This window comes from Euwallacea similis, chromosome 32 (genome assembly GCF_039881205.1).
Source record: "Euwallacea similis isolate ESF13 chromosome 32, ESF131.1, whole genome shotgun sequence".
NCBI classification, from domain to species: domain Eukaryota; kingdom Metazoa; phylum Arthropoda; class Insecta; order Coleoptera; family Curculionidae; genus Euwallacea; species Euwallacea similis.
In genome coordinates, this window is record NC_089640.1 from 1,281,019 (window position 1) to 1,298,653 (window position 17,635).

At 36.7% G+C, this 17,635-nt stretch overlaps 5 protein-coding genes across 6 annotated transcripts in view; 2 read left to right on the plus strand and 3 right to left on the minus strand.

Moving 5' to 3' along the window:
- vkg (viking) overlaps positions 1 to 17,635 on the minus strand; it is a 51,688-nt gene that overhangs the window by 13,119 nt on the left and 20,934 nt on the right. Inside the window, exons 12-27 of one of the 2 annotated variants that reach the window (XR_010752884.1) lie at positions 16,914 to 17,154; positions 16,630 to 16,742; positions 16,220 to 16,576; positions 15,938 to 16,168; positions 15,682 to 15,878; positions 15,000 to 15,162; positions 14,738 to 14,941; positions 14,434 to 14,679; positions 13,740 to 13,991; positions 13,262 to 13,692; positions 13,058 to 13,205; positions 12,760 to 12,999; positions 12,080 to 12,257; positions 11,914 to 12,028; positions 11,613 to 11,863; positions 11,123 to 11,527 (exon numbers count right to left, since the gene is read on the minus strand). Coding sequence is in view for 1 of the 2 variants with exons in the window: in XM_066403960.1 (XP_066260057.1) it covers positions 11,338 to 11,527; positions 11,613 to 11,863; positions 11,914 to 12,028; positions 12,080 to 12,257; positions 12,760 to 12,999; positions 13,058 to 13,205; positions 13,262 to 13,692; positions 13,740 to 13,991; positions 14,434 to 14,679; positions 14,738 to 14,941; positions 15,000 to 15,162; positions 15,682 to 15,878; positions 15,938 to 16,168; positions 16,220 to 16,576; positions 16,630 to 16,742; positions 16,914 to 17,154 (3,557 nt within the window). In the remaining variant the exon portion in view is untranslated. Of the gene's footprint in view, positions 1 to 10,721; positions 11,528 to 11,612; positions 11,864 to 11,913; positions 12,029 to 12,079; positions 12,258 to 12,759; positions 13,000 to 13,057; positions 13,206 to 13,261; positions 13,693 to 13,739; positions 13,992 to 14,433; positions 14,680 to 14,737; positions 14,942 to 14,999; positions 15,163 to 15,681; positions 15,879 to 15,937; positions 16,169 to 16,219; positions 16,577 to 16,629; positions 16,743 to 16,913; positions 17,155 to 17,635 lie in introns of those variants that run through there. The other variant, XM_066403960.1, reaches the window with a different exon arrangement.
- On the minus strand, positions 872 to 3,985 carry SP555 (SPRY domain-containing SOCS box protein SP555). The gene is made up of 5 exons (XM_066403997.1): positions 3,826 to 3,985; positions 1,815 to 1,992; positions 1,598 to 1,760; positions 1,361 to 1,540; positions 872 to 1,305 (listed from the first exon to the last, which is right to left on the minus strand). Exons 2-5 carry the CDS (start codon positions 1,914 to 1,916, stop codon positions 959 to 961), a joined length of 792 nt encoding a protein of 263 aa, XP_066260094.1. The 5' UTR covers positions 1,917 to 1,992; positions 3,826 to 3,985; the 3' UTR covers positions 872 to 958.
- On the plus strand, positions 5,467 to 6,400 carry LOC136418005 (PITH domain-containing protein GA19395). Its single transcript, XM_066403894.1, has 4 exons — positions 5,467 to 5,694; positions 5,747 to 5,868; positions 5,924 to 6,028; positions 6,089 to 6,400. The coding sequence occupies exons 1-4, from the start codon at positions 5,512 to 5,514 to the stop codon at positions 6,297 to 6,299; spliced, it is 621 nt and encodes a 206-aa protein (XP_066259991.1). The 5' UTR covers positions 5,467 to 5,511; the 3' UTR covers positions 6,300 to 6,400.
- Positions 6,386 to 7,669, minus strand: eIF3h (eukaryotic translation initiation factor 3 subunit h). The gene is made up of 3 exons (XM_066403892.1): positions 7,499 to 7,669; positions 7,170 to 7,423; positions 6,386 to 7,116 (listed from the first exon to the last, which is right to left on the minus strand). Exons 1-3 carry the CDS (start codon positions 7,574 to 7,576, stop codon positions 6,432 to 6,434), a joined length of 1,017 nt encoding a protein of 338 aa, XP_066259989.1. The 5' UTR covers positions 7,577 to 7,669; the 3' UTR covers positions 6,386 to 6,431.
- SelT (selenoprotein T) lies at positions 8,563 to 9,552 on the plus strand. Its single transcript, XM_066403881.1, has 3 exons — positions 8,563 to 8,809; positions 8,926 to 9,055; positions 9,111 to 9,552. Exons 1-3 carry the CDS (start codon positions 8,667 to 8,669, stop codon positions 9,429 to 9,431), a joined length of 594 nt encoding a protein of 197 aa, XP_066259978.1. The 5' UTR covers positions 8,563 to 8,666; the 3' UTR covers positions 9,432 to 9,552.

Below are 17,635 nucleotides of genomic sequence, written 5' to 3' on the forward strand. Positions count from 1 at the left end.
GACCAATTCAACTTAGGCAAACATCACGCGTATCGTGGGTTGCCTATTGGCTGATTTAGAGAGTTTTCATAAGGAAGTTTTCACAAGAGAAATTATAATGGTTTTTAATTGAATTTGAAGAGATAAAGTTCATGTTGTATACACACGAGCATACGCCCTAAAGATATCGAAGATCTTAATTTCTCTTGCATAAAATTCCCACAGGGTTTCCTATTTGCCGCACAAGTGACACTAGGCACACTGTCATGAAGAACAAAAGAACAAATCCGCCATGATTAATGACAAAATGTCATCCAGTTTGTGTAGCCAGTTTAAAACGCCAAATTATTGGAATAAAATAGTAAATTATACAAATTCGGTGAGTTCAGTTAGTCCAACCTTTCCTAAAAGTAAATTTACACCAAATTCCATTGATGAAATCGCTGTTTCGTACTCAAACTCAAAAGCTTCTGAATAATATTGCTTATAAGTATATACAGGGTGTTATAAAATGTTCAGAGTTGGATCGTACGTCCAAAAAATTTTTATAAATATCAGTTCGGAAATACAGGGTGTATATATATACATAATACCATGTCTAAAAACTAACCTTAACTAACCTGAACTAACCTCATCCAAAAACAACTATCACCCTATAACTTTAACTGAGATGACATATTCTATACATCCTCAAAAGTATTAGTTACCTCAAATCCAAATTTAAACTAAATATCTTATGAACGCTAGAAGCTGCAAAACAAAGATTGAGAAGAATATTTCCCATATTTTTGGAAGTAGAAGCTACTCGTAAATTCTTTGAAAAACATTTTGTAACATCCTGTATACCTATTTTTTAGATGTAGAATTCTTAGTTGAAATGCGGTTAAAAACTGCTGGAAACCCTGATATTTCCCCCATACAGAAACGATATAAATTCTCGCACGAAAATCAATTTTCTTACGCTTCATTCACCCAAATCTTAAGTCTTTCCTGGAATGGAGGTGAGAAAATTCGCCTCCAAATAATCCAAATTCTTACTAACTAACCTGTACGAATCCAAAGAGTCCTCTATGACATCACACAAATAAGATTGCATCCTTAAGGGCAGACACAACTTCTTAACATCCTCCTTACAATTCAATCTCTTCACTATAACCGCCCTACATCGATCTTGAAGATTTACAAAATCTCTCTTCATGTTTTCCAAGATCATTTCTGTTTTGGCCGCAGTTGAACACACTGCAGGGAATAATGGTTCTTTGATTTCGTTGAGGCCTCTAAAGGCGATTCCTAGGCATTTTCCGTCTTTGTAGTATGTTAAAGTCCCTGGTGCGATAAACTAGTTAAAGATGTTTTTATGCGTTCAAGAAGTGAAATTTACCTGCAACACCATCGAAGAGAACGCCAATTCTTGTAGAGACATTTTCCCTGAAAGGCTTGGTGTAGTAGGACCAATTTCCATTGTGCCAGATTAAGCCTTTATGTGACAATCCCCAGCTGTGCTTATCGATCCCCAGCAAATTTACGAAGGAATCTTCGTGAAGACGCGCCTTTTTCGTTCCTGCGATTTTTTAACTAAATTATATTATATGAAAATCGCTGAAAATGTTCGACTTACCTACACCGAACATCATACTAGTACCGAATATTCTTCTAGAAAGTATCAGTTCCCAATAGTATCTGCCATTGTTCAGTATCTTAGTTCCTCTAACCCCTGCAGTGCCACTGCTCCAATTGGGATGAAACCGAGCGGTTCTCAACTGCTTTCCACCCAAAGTTACCTTCAATATTTATATTTTAATTAAAAATTCTTCACAATTTTTAGGAAAAAATACCTCATGGCTGTGATGTTGTTTGTCCCAGGACCAATGGTCTTCACATGGCAATTCGCCCTCAAAACCCCCAGATTTAGCCCTTTCGCCCTCCTCGGAGATCATCTCTCTCGGTACTTCCTCCGAGTGCTATGTGGACGTTTGCAGGGGATAGTGCAGGTCGTAAATGTTAACATTCCGTCTAAATGATGAAAAGACATAAAAATCTATATAGCAGGGTCGTTTACCCCTGCAGCTACCCCTCGTTAATCACTGGTTATTCACCCCTAATGATGAATGAAAGCAGACATTTGATTTTTCTGTTGCACTGATTATTGCTTTTTAATTTATTATGTCGAATTTTACACATTTGGATGTCTATAATTAGGTTAAATTATCCGGTACTGAAGTAGGAGCTTCAATATCGTTTTTGATTTACTTTACAGTAAATTAATAACTCGTTTTCACACAAAATGGTGAACGATGGCATCAGTTAATATTAAAATTAAAATCATATTTTAAAAAAAATAATTAAACCGAATAGTATGTTTCTGTGTTTTCCATAAAAATAAAGAAAATGTATCTTCTCGAATACAAATTTGTAGGTTACTTTAGATTGTCAAATTTTATCTAGAAATTCAGGTATTTTACTTGAATATTGAAAAATGGCTCCAAAACCATCAGTATAGCCATTTTTTATTTAATGTTCTTCAGAAAATTAACCAAACGTTCACTACATGGCAACGCTGTACGAAACTATCTTCACAATATCTGCGCCCTTATTGGCGAAAACGCCCATCACGTGATCAATTGGCAAAATTATGTTATTGCCACTGTAATCATTTTTTACTTATTTTCGAGGAGAACTTTGCTAATACCTAAAAACTAAACGTAATTCATAAATTAAAATCGACTCTAGTTTGTAACTGAGTCAAAATAGTAAATTTTAGATATTTCCCTTAAAGTGCCTATATGTTTATTATTGGACATTTTAACGATTAAACAAATTCTATAAAAATATTTGGCAAAACCTGCTTTCTGCAGCTTAAAGGGACCTATCCACTTTCAAAGCCTTATCTGAGTGAGTTTCGGATGTTCTCTTTGGGATTGTTTCAATAGTAGTTTAAAGATGTCGTAGATCCTTTATTTGTCTTTGGTTTTTTATTTACTTTTACCCTTCTGTCATTTATGGTATTTATCTTTGCAGTTCGTTCATCAGAAAATGGGTCATGGTCTGTTCTTCCCAATCCCCAAATGCATTATCGCCGAAGGTAAGACATTAGTTAAGACTTTAAAATTGGAAATGAAGTTGTCAGACCACTCAAAAAACACAAGTTTCCTGGGCAAAAACTGTTCCACAACATCACTTATATAGTTCCCACATAAAATTAAAACCTGCGAGTTTTGAAAGATAATCGAAGTGTTGTCGAATGATTTTATGAAGTTACACCTGAAGAATTGATTGCTTAAATCAGCGTCAAAGAAGCTCAATCCAATGACATTACCGCTGTTCACAGCTCTCCGAAGAACAACGCAATAATTCCTTAAAAACTGATATTTCTACCGGATAATGTTAACGCCATGTTCGTTGTACTTTTTGAAGTTATAGTTAAATATCTGTAATTTGTTGTTGTTGATGATAGTTCTGGTTTTAGTTAATGTTGAGCTCTTTAAGGTAAAACCTAAATTTAGATTCACTCACTTTGTACAGCAAGGGAATATTATATTGATAGCTAAGTTTAGAGCTTTAATTTTACTAACAATCTGAATTTTCCCTTGAACATTTTTTCGTCACTTTTTTTAGTTTACAGTTTGGGTACTTCGGTGAACTAAGATTGAGTAACTGTATAGGTATATCCATAAGAAAACATTATTAAACATAACAAATTTCATACACAACAGTCTGTTAACCTAACGAGCAATTTCTGACAACACTAGCAAATCTAAAGATAACATGTTTTTATCAGTATCGATCTTTGGCTTGATTGGATAAAATCTCATTCACGTTAAATTGCATTAAAATCTTTTCACTTACCTGCAATTTCTGGGACAACAACAATACTCAGGGAGCGTTTCAATGTTATTTCTATACGACATATTCGACCACTATACACAGGAATAAGATAAAAGGGCTACAATGGAAAACATTTGCAGTGTCGGGAGCGCCGGGAAATGCGCGAGGCGCCGCGACGCATTCGTGGGGTGAAAGTGACGTAAGCCTCGACGCTCTACCGTCTTTTTGCGTACGATCAGCGAAAAAAGGGAATGTTTTAGTTGGGGTGGATTCTTAAGAGAATCTTGTTTAACCCTTTAGAGTTTAGTGCAATTAGGGAAGTAATTGAATTATTCAATTAAAAGGTTGTAAATTCGTAAATTAACTCCATTCGTTGGTATTATTTCTTTATTATGAAACCAGTCCCAAAACTATTATACAATTATGGTCGAAAAAACGAAAAGAAGAAATATCTAAAACAAGGGGGGGAAAATTCTTGACAATGGCGAATGAAAATATTTTCTTACATGGTCAATTCAAACTATTCAATCTATATGAAGAACTGTGACCGCTGTCGCCATCTGTCGAAATGACTCCTGTTGATAAATTCTCTTCCAAGGAAAGTTTTGAATTTTGAAAATTTTTGAGCACATTTATCTCATTTTCTTAGTTAGGTCATAGTTAAATTCGTAAAAAATATCAGTTAATGAACAAGGAACGTTAGTTGGCTAAAATTTTGATTTGAGAATTTTTATTTCACAATAAAATTTCTCGTTTATTTTTCCTTAACGGTTTTTTTACAGACTTTCATGACTGACAATTTGTACCCGCTAATTTGACAACTCCATTTTTTATCCTAATTCTCATTTTAACCTCTGCATTTATCTGTTTAACATACAAAAAAAAACAACGGAAATTAGTCCACGGGTACAAAATTTAAAAGGCATAATTCTTACATCACCATCTACTGCCAGTTATTGAAATTCCGCATCCTGCATATTTAACTATAAAGTATTCCTTCAGTTATGATTTAGTTAGTATCGTTATGGTCGGTTAATAGGAATATTTGTTTGTGGTCCTGGCATCTAAATAATAGATTAATTGTAGTAAAGATAACGTGTTCCAAGCGAATCGTAATTTTCTTCGCGCCATTTCGTGTTTGAACGATATATAACTTACGCATACCTATACACGATTGCCGGTTATCTAATTTCATGCCAGAATATTTATTAATTATGATCGAATAAAGCAATAGATATTTAATGAACATTTAGTGAAATAATTATTAATATGAATACAATTTCAGATTCTCTGTAACTTTTGATATAAAGAATTCTATTCTCATTTACATATATTTTCATCAATGACTTCTAACCTATCATAAACATCACATATGGATACTAAAATACACTTCCAATATGTTGAGAAATTTTTCTCAAATACTTGACAACACTGTTATTGTATCGCATAAGATTTTTTATATTTAAAAATCATACATTTTAGACTTGTGTTAAAATAATCGTTTTTAAAATAATAATTAAAATGTCTTGTAAATAATTTTTCAAAAATATCAAGATTGGCACTACTTACGACGTTGCCGGACTTCCACTTTCTCACTTTATTAAATAGAAGAATACGTTACGCACATAACCCAACTTTTTTTCATTTATCGTTTTCCAAATGTCCCAATATCCAAAAATCCAAAAAACCATTTAATAATTAAACCTAATGGCCCCTCATGGTAAATGTTGTGGTGACGCCAGCCACGAGCACGAAGCCCCAGAAAGGGGAATTCAGTACAGTCTATATACGAAAATAAACACAAATGATTTGCAATGTTTGAACGAATCAATTGAAGGGTCTGGAAAAACTGTCTTTAAACCTTGGGAGGACAGGTTAAACAGGGAGGCGGTAAGTTATTCTATAATATCACAGTAGGGTCATTCTATTTTGTTTATTATAGTTTGTTCAGTCTGATGCAGACGAGGAGTTACTGTTTAACATTCCCTTTATCGGTAATATAAAATTAAAAGGAATTATTGTCATTGGGGACAGCTCTGATTCTCATCCTTCGAAAATGAGACTGTACGTTTTATTATCCTTTTTAGGATTTTTAAACATAAATTTTTCATATCAATAGGTTTAAAAATAAAGAAGGCATGACTTTTGATGATGTGTCTTTAAGTGCGGATCAAGAATTTGAGTTGCAAAAAGATACTGAAGGAATGTTAGAATATGCAACAAAGTGAGTTTAATTTTTACAAAAACTTCTAGAATTCATTTACTTACTTCAAGTGGATTTCAGAATAGTTACATTTCACAATGTAAATCATCTATCAATTCATTTTCCCAGCAATTTTGGAGATGATCACACAACCATTTATTATATTGGTTTAAAAGGGGAATTTAGTGAGGCCCATAGACAGGGTGTTGTGGTTTGCAATTATGAACTAAGACCAAATATTTCTGACCATAAAAATCCACTGGATGAGGATGTTAACTCTCCAATAGCTTAAGAATTGATTATTCAGAATAATTTCTTTTGTTACTGTACTATTCTATAGAATTTATTTTCATTTTCATGTTTATAAGAATAAAACTCTTCTCAAAAACTTGATTTATTGGTCATTCTTCCACAAATCTAAAAATCACTTATTTGAAGTGGATTCCTTAGCATTTTGTAAAGCCTGAGTGATATACAGTTTGGCCAAAGACTGAGAACAAAATTGAGAAATAGCCTGACTGTAAGTATTAATTTGTCCAGCTATAATCATAGGGTTAAGCCTAGGTGGCACAGGATGTGGTCTAAACAGCTTATTAATATCTTCCTCAGGAAGTGCAGGCTCATCTTTGGCAGCTCTAGCTGCATTCTCCTGAGCCCTCTTTTGCTGGTATCTGTGCTTCTCCTGCTGCTGACGTGCTACCAACTGTTGATATCTATTGAATTTAATAGCCTCCTGGTTAAGTTCATCCACACGGTCCATTAGGCACCTCAGCTGATTTTCCAATACTGTTGCAGTGCCTAAATCTAGGAATTTAGATCCATCCTCCTCAGGCACCATTTCAGCCAGTTCAGTCATCATTATGTTAGTCAAAGGTGAATTCTTGATCAAGAATGGAACTTCAGTGAATAAGTTTTCAAACCCAACTTTGAGTTTTAACAAAGCCTCTGGAGTAAATTCCCCTTCCTTGTACATTTCAATTGCTTGTGGGGTTAGCCGGTATGCTTTCAAGGATAAGAACCCTCGGGATGATTTCTGGGTATCATAAATTACCACCACAGATTCTTCAATTGATGTTTGATAATGGTACTGGGACTCCAACAATGGCAAGCTTTGGAGATATTTTTATTTATTCAAATGAGTTTTTCCTCACCAACAACTTACCTTAGAAAGTTTCCTACATCAGCACTCTGATACCATCCCACATGAAAATGATCAACATTAACTCTCCTAAGTCGTCTCATCATCGCAAGTTGGAATTCTTCTTCATCCATAGTGTCATCACTTTGTTTTGGGAATGGGAAGCAATTTGTGATTTCGAGGCGGTTTTCAACTACTAAGCCTAATAAGGCGCCTTGTGCAATGTCCATGTTAGTGGTCGATTCTTCATGGCAGTGCTTCAGAATTTTCATCACTGCCTACAGTATATTATTTGGTGTTATAGAATAGGGATGCTGGAGGAAGTTAATAGTGATGTGTGATAGTGTGCTTACCAAGCCATCTGCTTGAACATAGGCGATAGTTTGCTCGGTTTCCACGGGCCGTCTGGAGTTAGTTGAGCGAGCAGCCATAATTTTTGTATTTCTGGGCTATAAAATTAAACACGAAATCCTAAGGAGTGTTTTAAAAGGAGTTTTTCCTGTTTTACTAATAAAAAAGGATCTTAAAAGAAATAGAGCATTTTAATTTGTCATCTGTCAAAATGACTCATGTGAATACATGTTAATAATCAAACCATAAAGTAACAACATTGGACGGTAGAGCGATTTAACTACGTGTTATCTTTTTGCTATCAGTTTTAATGGTTACCATGATAACTTAATACGAAACACAAACAACTCTGGAAGGCTAGAAAATTAAAATTCTACAATTTTCACGGTTCTGGATTCGTTTTCTTCATATAATCGGACGGTTCAGGTTTGTTCCGGCCATGATGTTTGTAAACGTCCGAAAACTCACTGAATTTTAAAAGTTTTTGAGGTCAATTATGAGGAATATTACCAAGTATACCAGAATAAACAAAAGCATCCTTGATCTTTGAAAAACCAAAAGTTCCTGGTTATCTTTATTACTGCGAGAAGTTGTACCTTGAAACATCTTAAAGTAGGTATCTAAATATGTAATACCTGACTAATTAAAACACAAATGTAAGAGAACTAATGGAAGTCTAATATGCTAGATAAAAAAACAAATTGAAAGTATTTTAATAGATAAATGGGAATTACTGCCTTTCTAACATTAATATTATAGATATTATGTGTTACAAATAAAACTATTGTATCGTTAAGTGTTTGATGTATAAGATTCTATCATTATAATGCATTTAAACTTATTCTTCAGGTTTGTATTTATTTATGGTATTCAGATCGCTTTATATATCGTTTAAAATGTGTGTATGTATGAAAATTCATATTACAAACAAAAATTATCTTGGGCTGTGAGATACAAAATGGCAGTAGTTGAGCGGCGCGCTGTTGCCTTTCTGCCTCTTGGGTAATAATTAAGGTTCAGACATTATTGAGTAATATAGACAATTGACATTGGCAGGCATGTGCTCTAACTCTTAAAATTAATGTTTTGATTTTTGTGATGCTCAGAAACTGCTTATCACCATTATTTTATATCATTCCTGGTTTACCTTTCCATTAAATAATAAGTACAATGATCAATAATTATTTCTACGTGTTTCTAGTTTGTGCAGCTTTCGCTCTGTACAACAGCTTTACAGTCGCAGACGACCCGGAAATTCCCCTATCGAAGATAAGTCAAAATGTTGGGGCCCCAACGTTGAAATTTCTATACTGGTAAGTCAAATTAAACAACACAGAAGATAAACCTGTTTATAGTATACTTCAATTAAACTATTATTGTCTTCAATTAGGTCAGATTAAGTTATTAAAATTTATTAATTCTATTTTAGTTACTCTTGTGGCTACAGAAAAATGTATGACCAATACCTGCAACTTCTAGGCGAGAAATATCCTTTCATACTCGTTGAAGGAGCTAACTATGACCCTCCAGGAATTTTTATGATTTTAGTTAGAATTCTTGTAAGTTCTTGAACTCATTTCATTACCCATCTTTATCTAATACCAAAATTCATAGGGAACTCTGAAATTAGCTGGAATATTCTTCATTCTGAGTGGTGTAAACATCTTTGACTATCTCAATCAACCCCAACCAGCCTGGTGGAGATGGTGTCTCGAAAATCGAATGTATGCCTGCATGATGTTATTTTTCCTCTGCCAAATAGTTGAGGGGCAACTGATATCCTCTGGAGCATTTGAAATATCCTTTAATAATGTGCCTATTTGGTCCAAGTTAGAGAGCGGCCGAATACCGCAACCAGCAGAATTGTTTCAGATAATTGACAGTCACATGCAGTTTACGGATACCAAGTTGGAGTTGAATGGTTTTCCTAAATAATAGTGTATTCCAGTGTAGATTGAGATTTGTTGAAATGTGGTCTCAGATTAAGTTTACCTGATTTCCATTTTAAATGTGATTGTTTCTATTATTTATAAGAAATATAATAAATTTTATCCTTGTTGAGTTTTATTTTATAAAATCAAAGTAATTGTAATTGATTTGTTATTCTTTCAGAAGTATTCTTTTTTTAGTTGCTCTTCGAATCTAGAAAATGCAATTAAAAGATATTTCTGAAACGTTACTAATCCTATTAATTAGTTCACAGAAGAAATGTGTTCACGTAACGCTATCTATACATTATTACGCTAAGTAAATCACTTGCTACGTAAAGAGTTCTGTAATTTATTTTGTGGCGCCATCTATATATCATTAGTAAAATTAAGCTGTGTGAAGAAAAAAAATCTACCTATAATTAGTTGTTAGCATTTGAACCCATTCATAGCTAATGTCATATGAGAAACAATGACATTCTAATGCATTTTCCCAGTTTTCGAAAGTTTAACGTTACAATCATATCTGAATAAGCGTTAAATCATTTTAATAAACTACTATTTTTATTTAAAAAATACAATCTCTATATGTTAAGATTAAACATGAAATTATAACACATTTATGAAACATGATTTTCAAACGCATAAGTAATACTAACTTCGCAAATTTACTCTTTGAGAAACCAGTGGCGTCCGTGACAATTTTGTGTTGAAAAAATTAGGTAAAAATTGAATGCTCCGATTTCAATGAGATTTGGTTCCGCAGTAGCTGAATGATACAGCATTGACATGCCATGGTCAAAACTCGAATCGAACAACTTCGATTTTTCGGTCCAAAAATTTTCATGATGTATAGTCCATGGTATTTTTGGGACCGAAAAATCGAAGTTGTTCGATTCAAGTTTTGACCATGGCATGTCAATGCTGTATCATCCAGCTACTGCGGAACCAAATCTCATTGAAATCGGAGCATTCAATTTTTACCTAATTTTTTCAACACAAAATTGTCACGGACGCCACTGGTTTCTCAAAGAGTAAATTTGCGAAGTTATATTACTTGTCTAAAAAAAATCCTTTGAAAATTTGTCATGAAGAACATGCCGTATTATATTTGACGATACATGATACGTCTTGAAGTATTACATTAACAAATATCTCTTTTTTTGTTTATATCAGATTTCCAATTTAGAATGAGATTTCGATTTGAGTACGTGGAATACATCCTCTATCGAAATATTTCCACAATCAAAATTTTCAGTTTGGAACGAGGAATCAAATACATGAAAGTAGACAAAGAAGAAATACTAATAATTTTTATTAAAAAAAATAAACTAACTCCTGACAGGCATAAGTTCACACGAAAGCAGTCACAAAATGTTCAGTGTAAGACTTTTCTCTGCAAAACTAATTAAATATGGATTTATTTACGGCAGTGATATTAATTATGATTATACATCCTTGCAAAATACCTACATATTTACAATGCTGTAGCTTGCAAATTATTTTCCGCATTAATGGCAGTAACGCTAAAATTACCCCTTAAACCTTGTTATCGTTAATCACATTCAACTTATTCAATTAAACAGTTTTTACCTGTTTTACCTATGTCAAAGATCGCATTGCAAAACTTCGCGTTTGTCAGGAATATTTTATAGCTTTACAAAGGACAGGGCAAAAATACTTATAGGAAAAAAATACAAATACGAAGTTTTGCATTAAAATGTGCAATACAGATATTGAACCACATTAATACTTAGAAATTAATATTATAAAATGGCACAAACAGAATTATGTTACATAATTACATTCGCTGTTTACAGTTTATAAACCATACTATACTCATTCATCATGGTGCAGGTCAAAAAATAATTTAAAACAATTTTTACAAGTTTTTTTTTACATGTTTTACATTTTCATCCCTGGCCGTAATATGACCGTCCATATAATTGCGGCCTTCTTCTGCGGCCTATATTTCGCTCCCTATTCGCCAAGTTTCTATATTCAGGGTTAAATGGGGGTTGGTTTGGTAGTGGGAGTGATGATTGTGGTGACCTGGGAGGTAGCGCGTTATATTGTGCAGGAGGAGTATCTGGTCTAGACGGTCTATAAAAAAAAAACGTTTGTAAGTGTTATTTTTCACTAAACATATATTTTCGGGCTGAATTAGTATTAATAATTCAATACTTACATCCTACGTAAACACACCGAGCATCTGCTTACTTTCGTAGTCAAAAATCCCGCTTTCAAAGTCTGCGGAACTGGTTTCTTAAATTGTGAATACTCCTCGATGGTGGCCAGCCAGAAAGACAGAGCTGTTGTGTAATGATTGCACCTTCCATGGGCATGGCACTCGATGAAGGGATTAGTTCGGAATTCCTCCAAACAAGACCCTGGAGATACCAGAGACTGGGTGGAACCTTGTCCCCCACCATCAGTTCCCTGTGAATTTTTGGGTCAATGAGTAATTCATTTGTAATTAGTTATTGTACCATAAGGAAACTCCAGCCTATCCACATTTCCTCCCAGCCATTGGGGCATTGAGGCACTTCGCTAGTTTGGCTATGAAGTGCGATAATTCTTGTAGGAGCTTCGCATACGGAACATCTGCCAAGAAATGTTTAAAACGTGTCAGAATTAATGAATTTCTCAGTTCACCTGGATATGTATTTTTGAATGTCGTATCCGTAAATTGGGGTCATGGTCATGGGTACGGGTTCGGTAGTAGACAACCAAAAACTATAATCGTTTGTATTGGCGTAATCACACACGTTATTGAGGTTGCATAGAAGGTAAGGCATCGTGTTGAATTTCCTAACGCAACTACCCGGAGTGCCTGCAAGTCCAAAAAATCATTATAGAAAAATTGGTATAAAATAGATTATTTGTTGTCTGTCTAATTTATATGATCTGAGGACATAATCATCCTGAAATTAAAAAAAATTTAGGTCGACAGTACGATCATAGAAAAGTGCCAACATTTCCAGATCGATCAGATTCGAAATCAATAATGTAGGTAAATAAAATGACGTACTCTTGACACTTTTTCTATTAAAGATTTTTAAATGTGCGTTATTTTCACATCACGAAAATGCAGAATCGCTCGAATCCCATCTCAAAAATAGACTGCCAGATTACTGAAATTTGGATAGGTCTGTTTTGCATTGTTTCTCATTCGCCATTTCGTCATTAAACTATAAATGAAGTTTGAATCTCTATTTAGATCATCTGACAGAAATATAAGTTAGATCTAAAGTAATTTTCTAACCTTTTCTAGGTCAGTTTTATAGACCTAAACCTGAAATATAGAGATAGAAAAGCAATAATAACATACTCACCGAGATCCTGTCCTTGCGTCCGTTTCTCGCTGTGAATATGCAGCAAAGAATACCCCTCCCACACCTTCACGGTATTTCTAGGACAAACTGGCACACGATCGGATTGCGAATGCCTGGCGAAGGCAAAACCACGGCTTCTCGGAAGAGGCGCAGGTTGTGCGGGTTCTCCTTTGGGTCCTGGAGCGCCAGCGTACCCTGATAAGCCTGGTTTGCCGTCCAAACCTGGTGATCCAGGAAAACCTAAAATCCCACGAATGAATTCTTTCTCTTAAGAGTTCATTGTGAAGATTTAAATAACCTTTAGGTCCTACGAGACCAGGTAAACCTGGCTCTCCTATGTCACCACTCAGACCCTTTACACCCCGAGTTCCAGGGAAGCCGTTAAGACCGTCCCTGCCCGGTTTTCCTGAAGGGCCTGTAAAGCCTGGCAAACCAGCCTCCCCGTCCTTTCAAACCAAATAATCTCATTTTTAGTGAAAACTATTAAATAATCTTTACGGACCTCCCCTGGCAGACCGCGGAATCCCCAGTCACCAGCATCACCCTTAGGCCCAACGCGGCCAGGAAGACCCGGGAAACCAGGAAGGCCAATATCTCCTGGAAGCCCGATTTCTCCGAAATTGCCCTGTTCACCGGGAAAACCATCTAAACCTGGTTCACCAGGTTCACCTTTTTCTCCATCTTGGCCTCTAGGACCCACATAACCCACATCTCCCTTTATTCCTTTGAAACTAATAGCGGCAAATCCGTAATCTCCGGGCAGTCCTTTTACCCCTCGAAGTCCAAGCTCACCATCATTTCCAGGTAAACCATCCAATCCAATGGGCCCTCTTCGACCGTCGATACCAATATCACCAGGACTACCTTTGGGTCCTGCTATTGATAATCCAGGAGGGCCTCGGAGACCCGGAACTCCATCTTGTCCCAATTCGCCTGCAGAGGTATTTTTCAAGCGACAGTTTATTAAAATTGTTACCCACCTGGAGCTCCTTTCTGGCCGACTCTTCCTGGAAGTCCAACAAAACCGTCGTGACCAGGCATCCCCGATTCACCAGGTTCCGGATTTTGACCTGGTAGTCCTGAAGGTCCATTGAAACCGGGTTCTCCACGTGGTCCAGGACGCCCTTTCAAACCAAAGTCCCCTATTAAACCAATCTCCCCTATGCGACCTCTTTCGCCACGTGGTCCTGGCCAGCCTACTAAACCTGGTTCACCTTGAGCCCCTTTTAAGCCTAAAAACAATTATTATAGTGGATTGTCATACAGATATTTTATAAGATCAGTTTTGGAAATGTTTTCCTCACCAGTATAAAACATAAAAATGAATTTTTCTATTTACAGTGTGTCCGTGTTAAAGACTTACCTCCCTTGTAAAATCTTTATTTTTTGGCCGATTTTGATTTTTTTGTTAATTAGATATTCAAAATGCACTTTTGCCCAGTGGGCACGATGACTCTTCACTCATACTCATGGCTAACTGCCTGCATTTTTATGGAATGAAATTTCAAAAAGTACTATTAGTGTTTTTTTAGGACAAAGATGAAAGAAAAATTCTCAATTAGAATGTCCTAAAACTCATCTGTATCGATTTTCATTTTTCTACTTTTTTTATATAATGCCTATTATACTATATTAATTTATTATATAAAGCTGCTTAATTTATATAACACTCACCTGTGAATCCGAACATCCCCAAGTCTCCTACTTCCCCTTTCACTGTAAATGCTGACAAGGTACCACCGGGTAGACCTCGATTCCCTTTCAACCCTTTCGGTCCCATAGGTCCTCTCTCTCCAGGTTCTCCCAGAGGACCCGGTAAACTTGGTCGGCCAATATTACCTAGCTCCCCATCCATACCTTTTGACCCAGTTAGTCCCGGAATACCCGTAAAACCTGTTGGTCCTATTACGCCTTTCGCACCTAAAATTAAATGTTATTCGGCTATAAGATGATTTAACTAGCTGCACGTGTTTAATACCTGGTAAACCGTCGAACCCTCTTCTTCCGTCACGTCCCGGGAACCCTATATCTCCTCTAATACCTGGCGGTCCAAGTTCTCCGATCTCTCCAATTTCTCCTATAAATCCGTAACCTCCCGATAAGCCCGGAATGCCAGCGTCTCCTTTCTCGCCTGGAGTGCCCGGTTGTCCAATCCCTGGTACCCCAGTATCTCCCCGGAAACCTTTATGATTGTTGACAATTTTTATAGGTGGTTTTGTTATAGTGATTGAATTAAGAACCTTTAGGGCCAGTTAAGCCTCGACGCCCGTCAAAACCTTGGATCCCGGATAGTCCAAACTCTCCTCGTTCTCCTTTTTGTCCACTGAAAGTTGATTCTCCTTTCGGGCCATCGAAACCCGGTCTACCTGGTTGGCCTATCGGACCTAATTCACCCGGTTCACCCTAAGAGAGAAAGATAAAATGTGAGATATTCGATAGTAAATTAATTAATTAAAAGTAAATAAATGCTATTGTATTTATGCAACTTGTTAAATAACTAAATATATTACCATTTTCATTTATTTATTAACGAAATAAATGTGAAATTGATTATTGAAAACTGTAAATCCGAATTGCTCTTAAGAAAGCTTTTATAATCCAATAAATTCTAATTTGATTGTATTTAATGACAAAATGGTCAATGAATAATTATGTGAAATTGAAAAATAAAGGTAGAAGTTCTTAATTTAGAATAAGACCTGAAGAATCTATTTTTATAATCAAGTAAATTGTCATTCTGGCGTATTTAAAGGTGAATTTGTAATTATCTGTAAACCAAAATAACACTCTTCAAATTGACAAAAAATAGCTAAAATTGTCCATTTATAGCGAAAATTTGACGTCATTACATCTTAATTCTAAATTTGAAAATTTGTTAAGTTCCTTTGTACCTTAAGTTTGTATCGAAAGCATAATCTTTACCTGTAAGCCCGGAGCTCCATTTGGTCCAACGTCTCCATGTAGACCCTTCAAACCTCGCTGTCCGGGCAAACCCTTCGGCCCTGGGAAACCGGCTGGTCCCGGATAACCTATATCTCCACGTTCACCGAATTCGCCCATCGTTCCAGGTAAACCTTCTGGCCCGTTGAATCCAGGCAAACCTTCGGCTCCCACTTCACCTGCAAGAAGAAATCAATCCGGACAATAAGAGGTTGGACAATATTAACTTGAGACTGACCTGTTAATCCCTGGAATCCGGAATCGCCTGTATCTCCTTTCGCCCCCTGCAGCCCATACGCTCCATTTTCACCATCATCACCCCTCATTCCGAAGTCACCCCATTCGCCCGGTTCTCCAACTTCTCCGGGAAGTCCCGGCAGACCTGGTTGCCCTGGTATGGAAATGCCAATCTGACCTTTAATTCCTGGGGCTCCGGAAGCTCCCGAATACCCGGGAGCGCCTTTGGAACCTGGAAAATTTCATTTTTGAAAAATTTAAAAAAATTTAAACCAAGCTTAACCTTTTATGCCTTCAAAACCAGAATTACCGGGCAATCCCGGATAACCCGGCGGACCCTCCTTGCCTGGCTCCCCTTTTTGTCCTACGGGGCCTTGTAGCCCCATATCTCCATATAAAATACGCTGCCCCGGTTCTCCTCTGTCTCCTTTAGAGCCACCAATGCCCGGAATGCCGTCGATACCGGGATTGCCGTAGAATCCTGGCGTTCCTCTAGGTCCTTCGTCCCCGATTAATCCTGGATATCCTTTTAATCCCTGCGGTCCTGGAATAGAAAATCCGGGCAGTCCTTGGTCGCCAGGGAGGCCTTGCCAACCGTTGTCTCCTCGGGAGCCCGCTAGTCCGGGTAAACCAGGGAGCCCTAAGATGTGTTCAATAAAAACGTTGCAATGCAAATTTTGGGAATCATGGTACCTATTTCGCCCCTGGCCCCTCGTGGACCTACATCTCCCTTAATATCAGCCATATATTGTGTTTCCCCGTCACGTCCAGGATTACCAGTAGCACCTGTCGCTCCTTTCCCGCCTCTGTATTAAAAAGAAATTTGAACGGTGGCAAAGGAGGTAGGTCCATCAAGTGGAAGAAAGTATGAAAAAAGAAACGAAAACTATTACATAGTAATAACTACCTTAAATTCGTTCTTAGCCCCGGGGAAAAAATTTAACCCTAACCAAAATTTTAGTGAGGATTCTACTTACGGGAGTCCTGGATAACCTTGATCACCTTTAAGTTGGATCTTGTACAGTTGATGGCGTTCGCCCTTTTGACCCAATGAGCCAGGACGCCCGGGCTGCCCATCAAGTCCAGGTGCACCTTCGACTCCATTATCCCCTGGTGGGCCCATAGCACCATTAGTTCCTGGATCACCAGGCGCACCTCGTGGGCCATAATCGCCTACGGGTCCTTGCAGTCCTAGTAAGCCTGGGGCTCCATCGTCACCTACATAAAATTGTGTTAAATCTAGAGGAAGAAACTATGGGTAAAAGGTTACAAATTTTCATGCGACCACAATAATTACTCTGTAATAAAAATACTTTCTTAGGCAAATCAGAAAATACCTTTTTACAAGTAAGCGGTAAAGTATCTTTGCCTACAAGTAGCAGCTTATAGCACGTGTGTGGTAATTTTTTTTTTATTGTACCCAAAACAGAGTGGCATGAGTCAGTGTTTCCAAAAAGAAACATTGAGAGTACTAAATTGTTCTTTCTGTGCCTTTTATGGCTACCAACTTATGGTATGTATCTAACAAGTGCGAAAGTATCTGTATCGCACTTCATTTGCGTTGTTTGGACAAAAACTGCATAATCAGCGTTGTGACCTGCAAAGCGATACATTTCACACTCGTTAGGTAAATAACTATTCTGTACTATATGTAGCCAATCTAATACCTTTTTAACCTGTATTTATTTGATATCATACT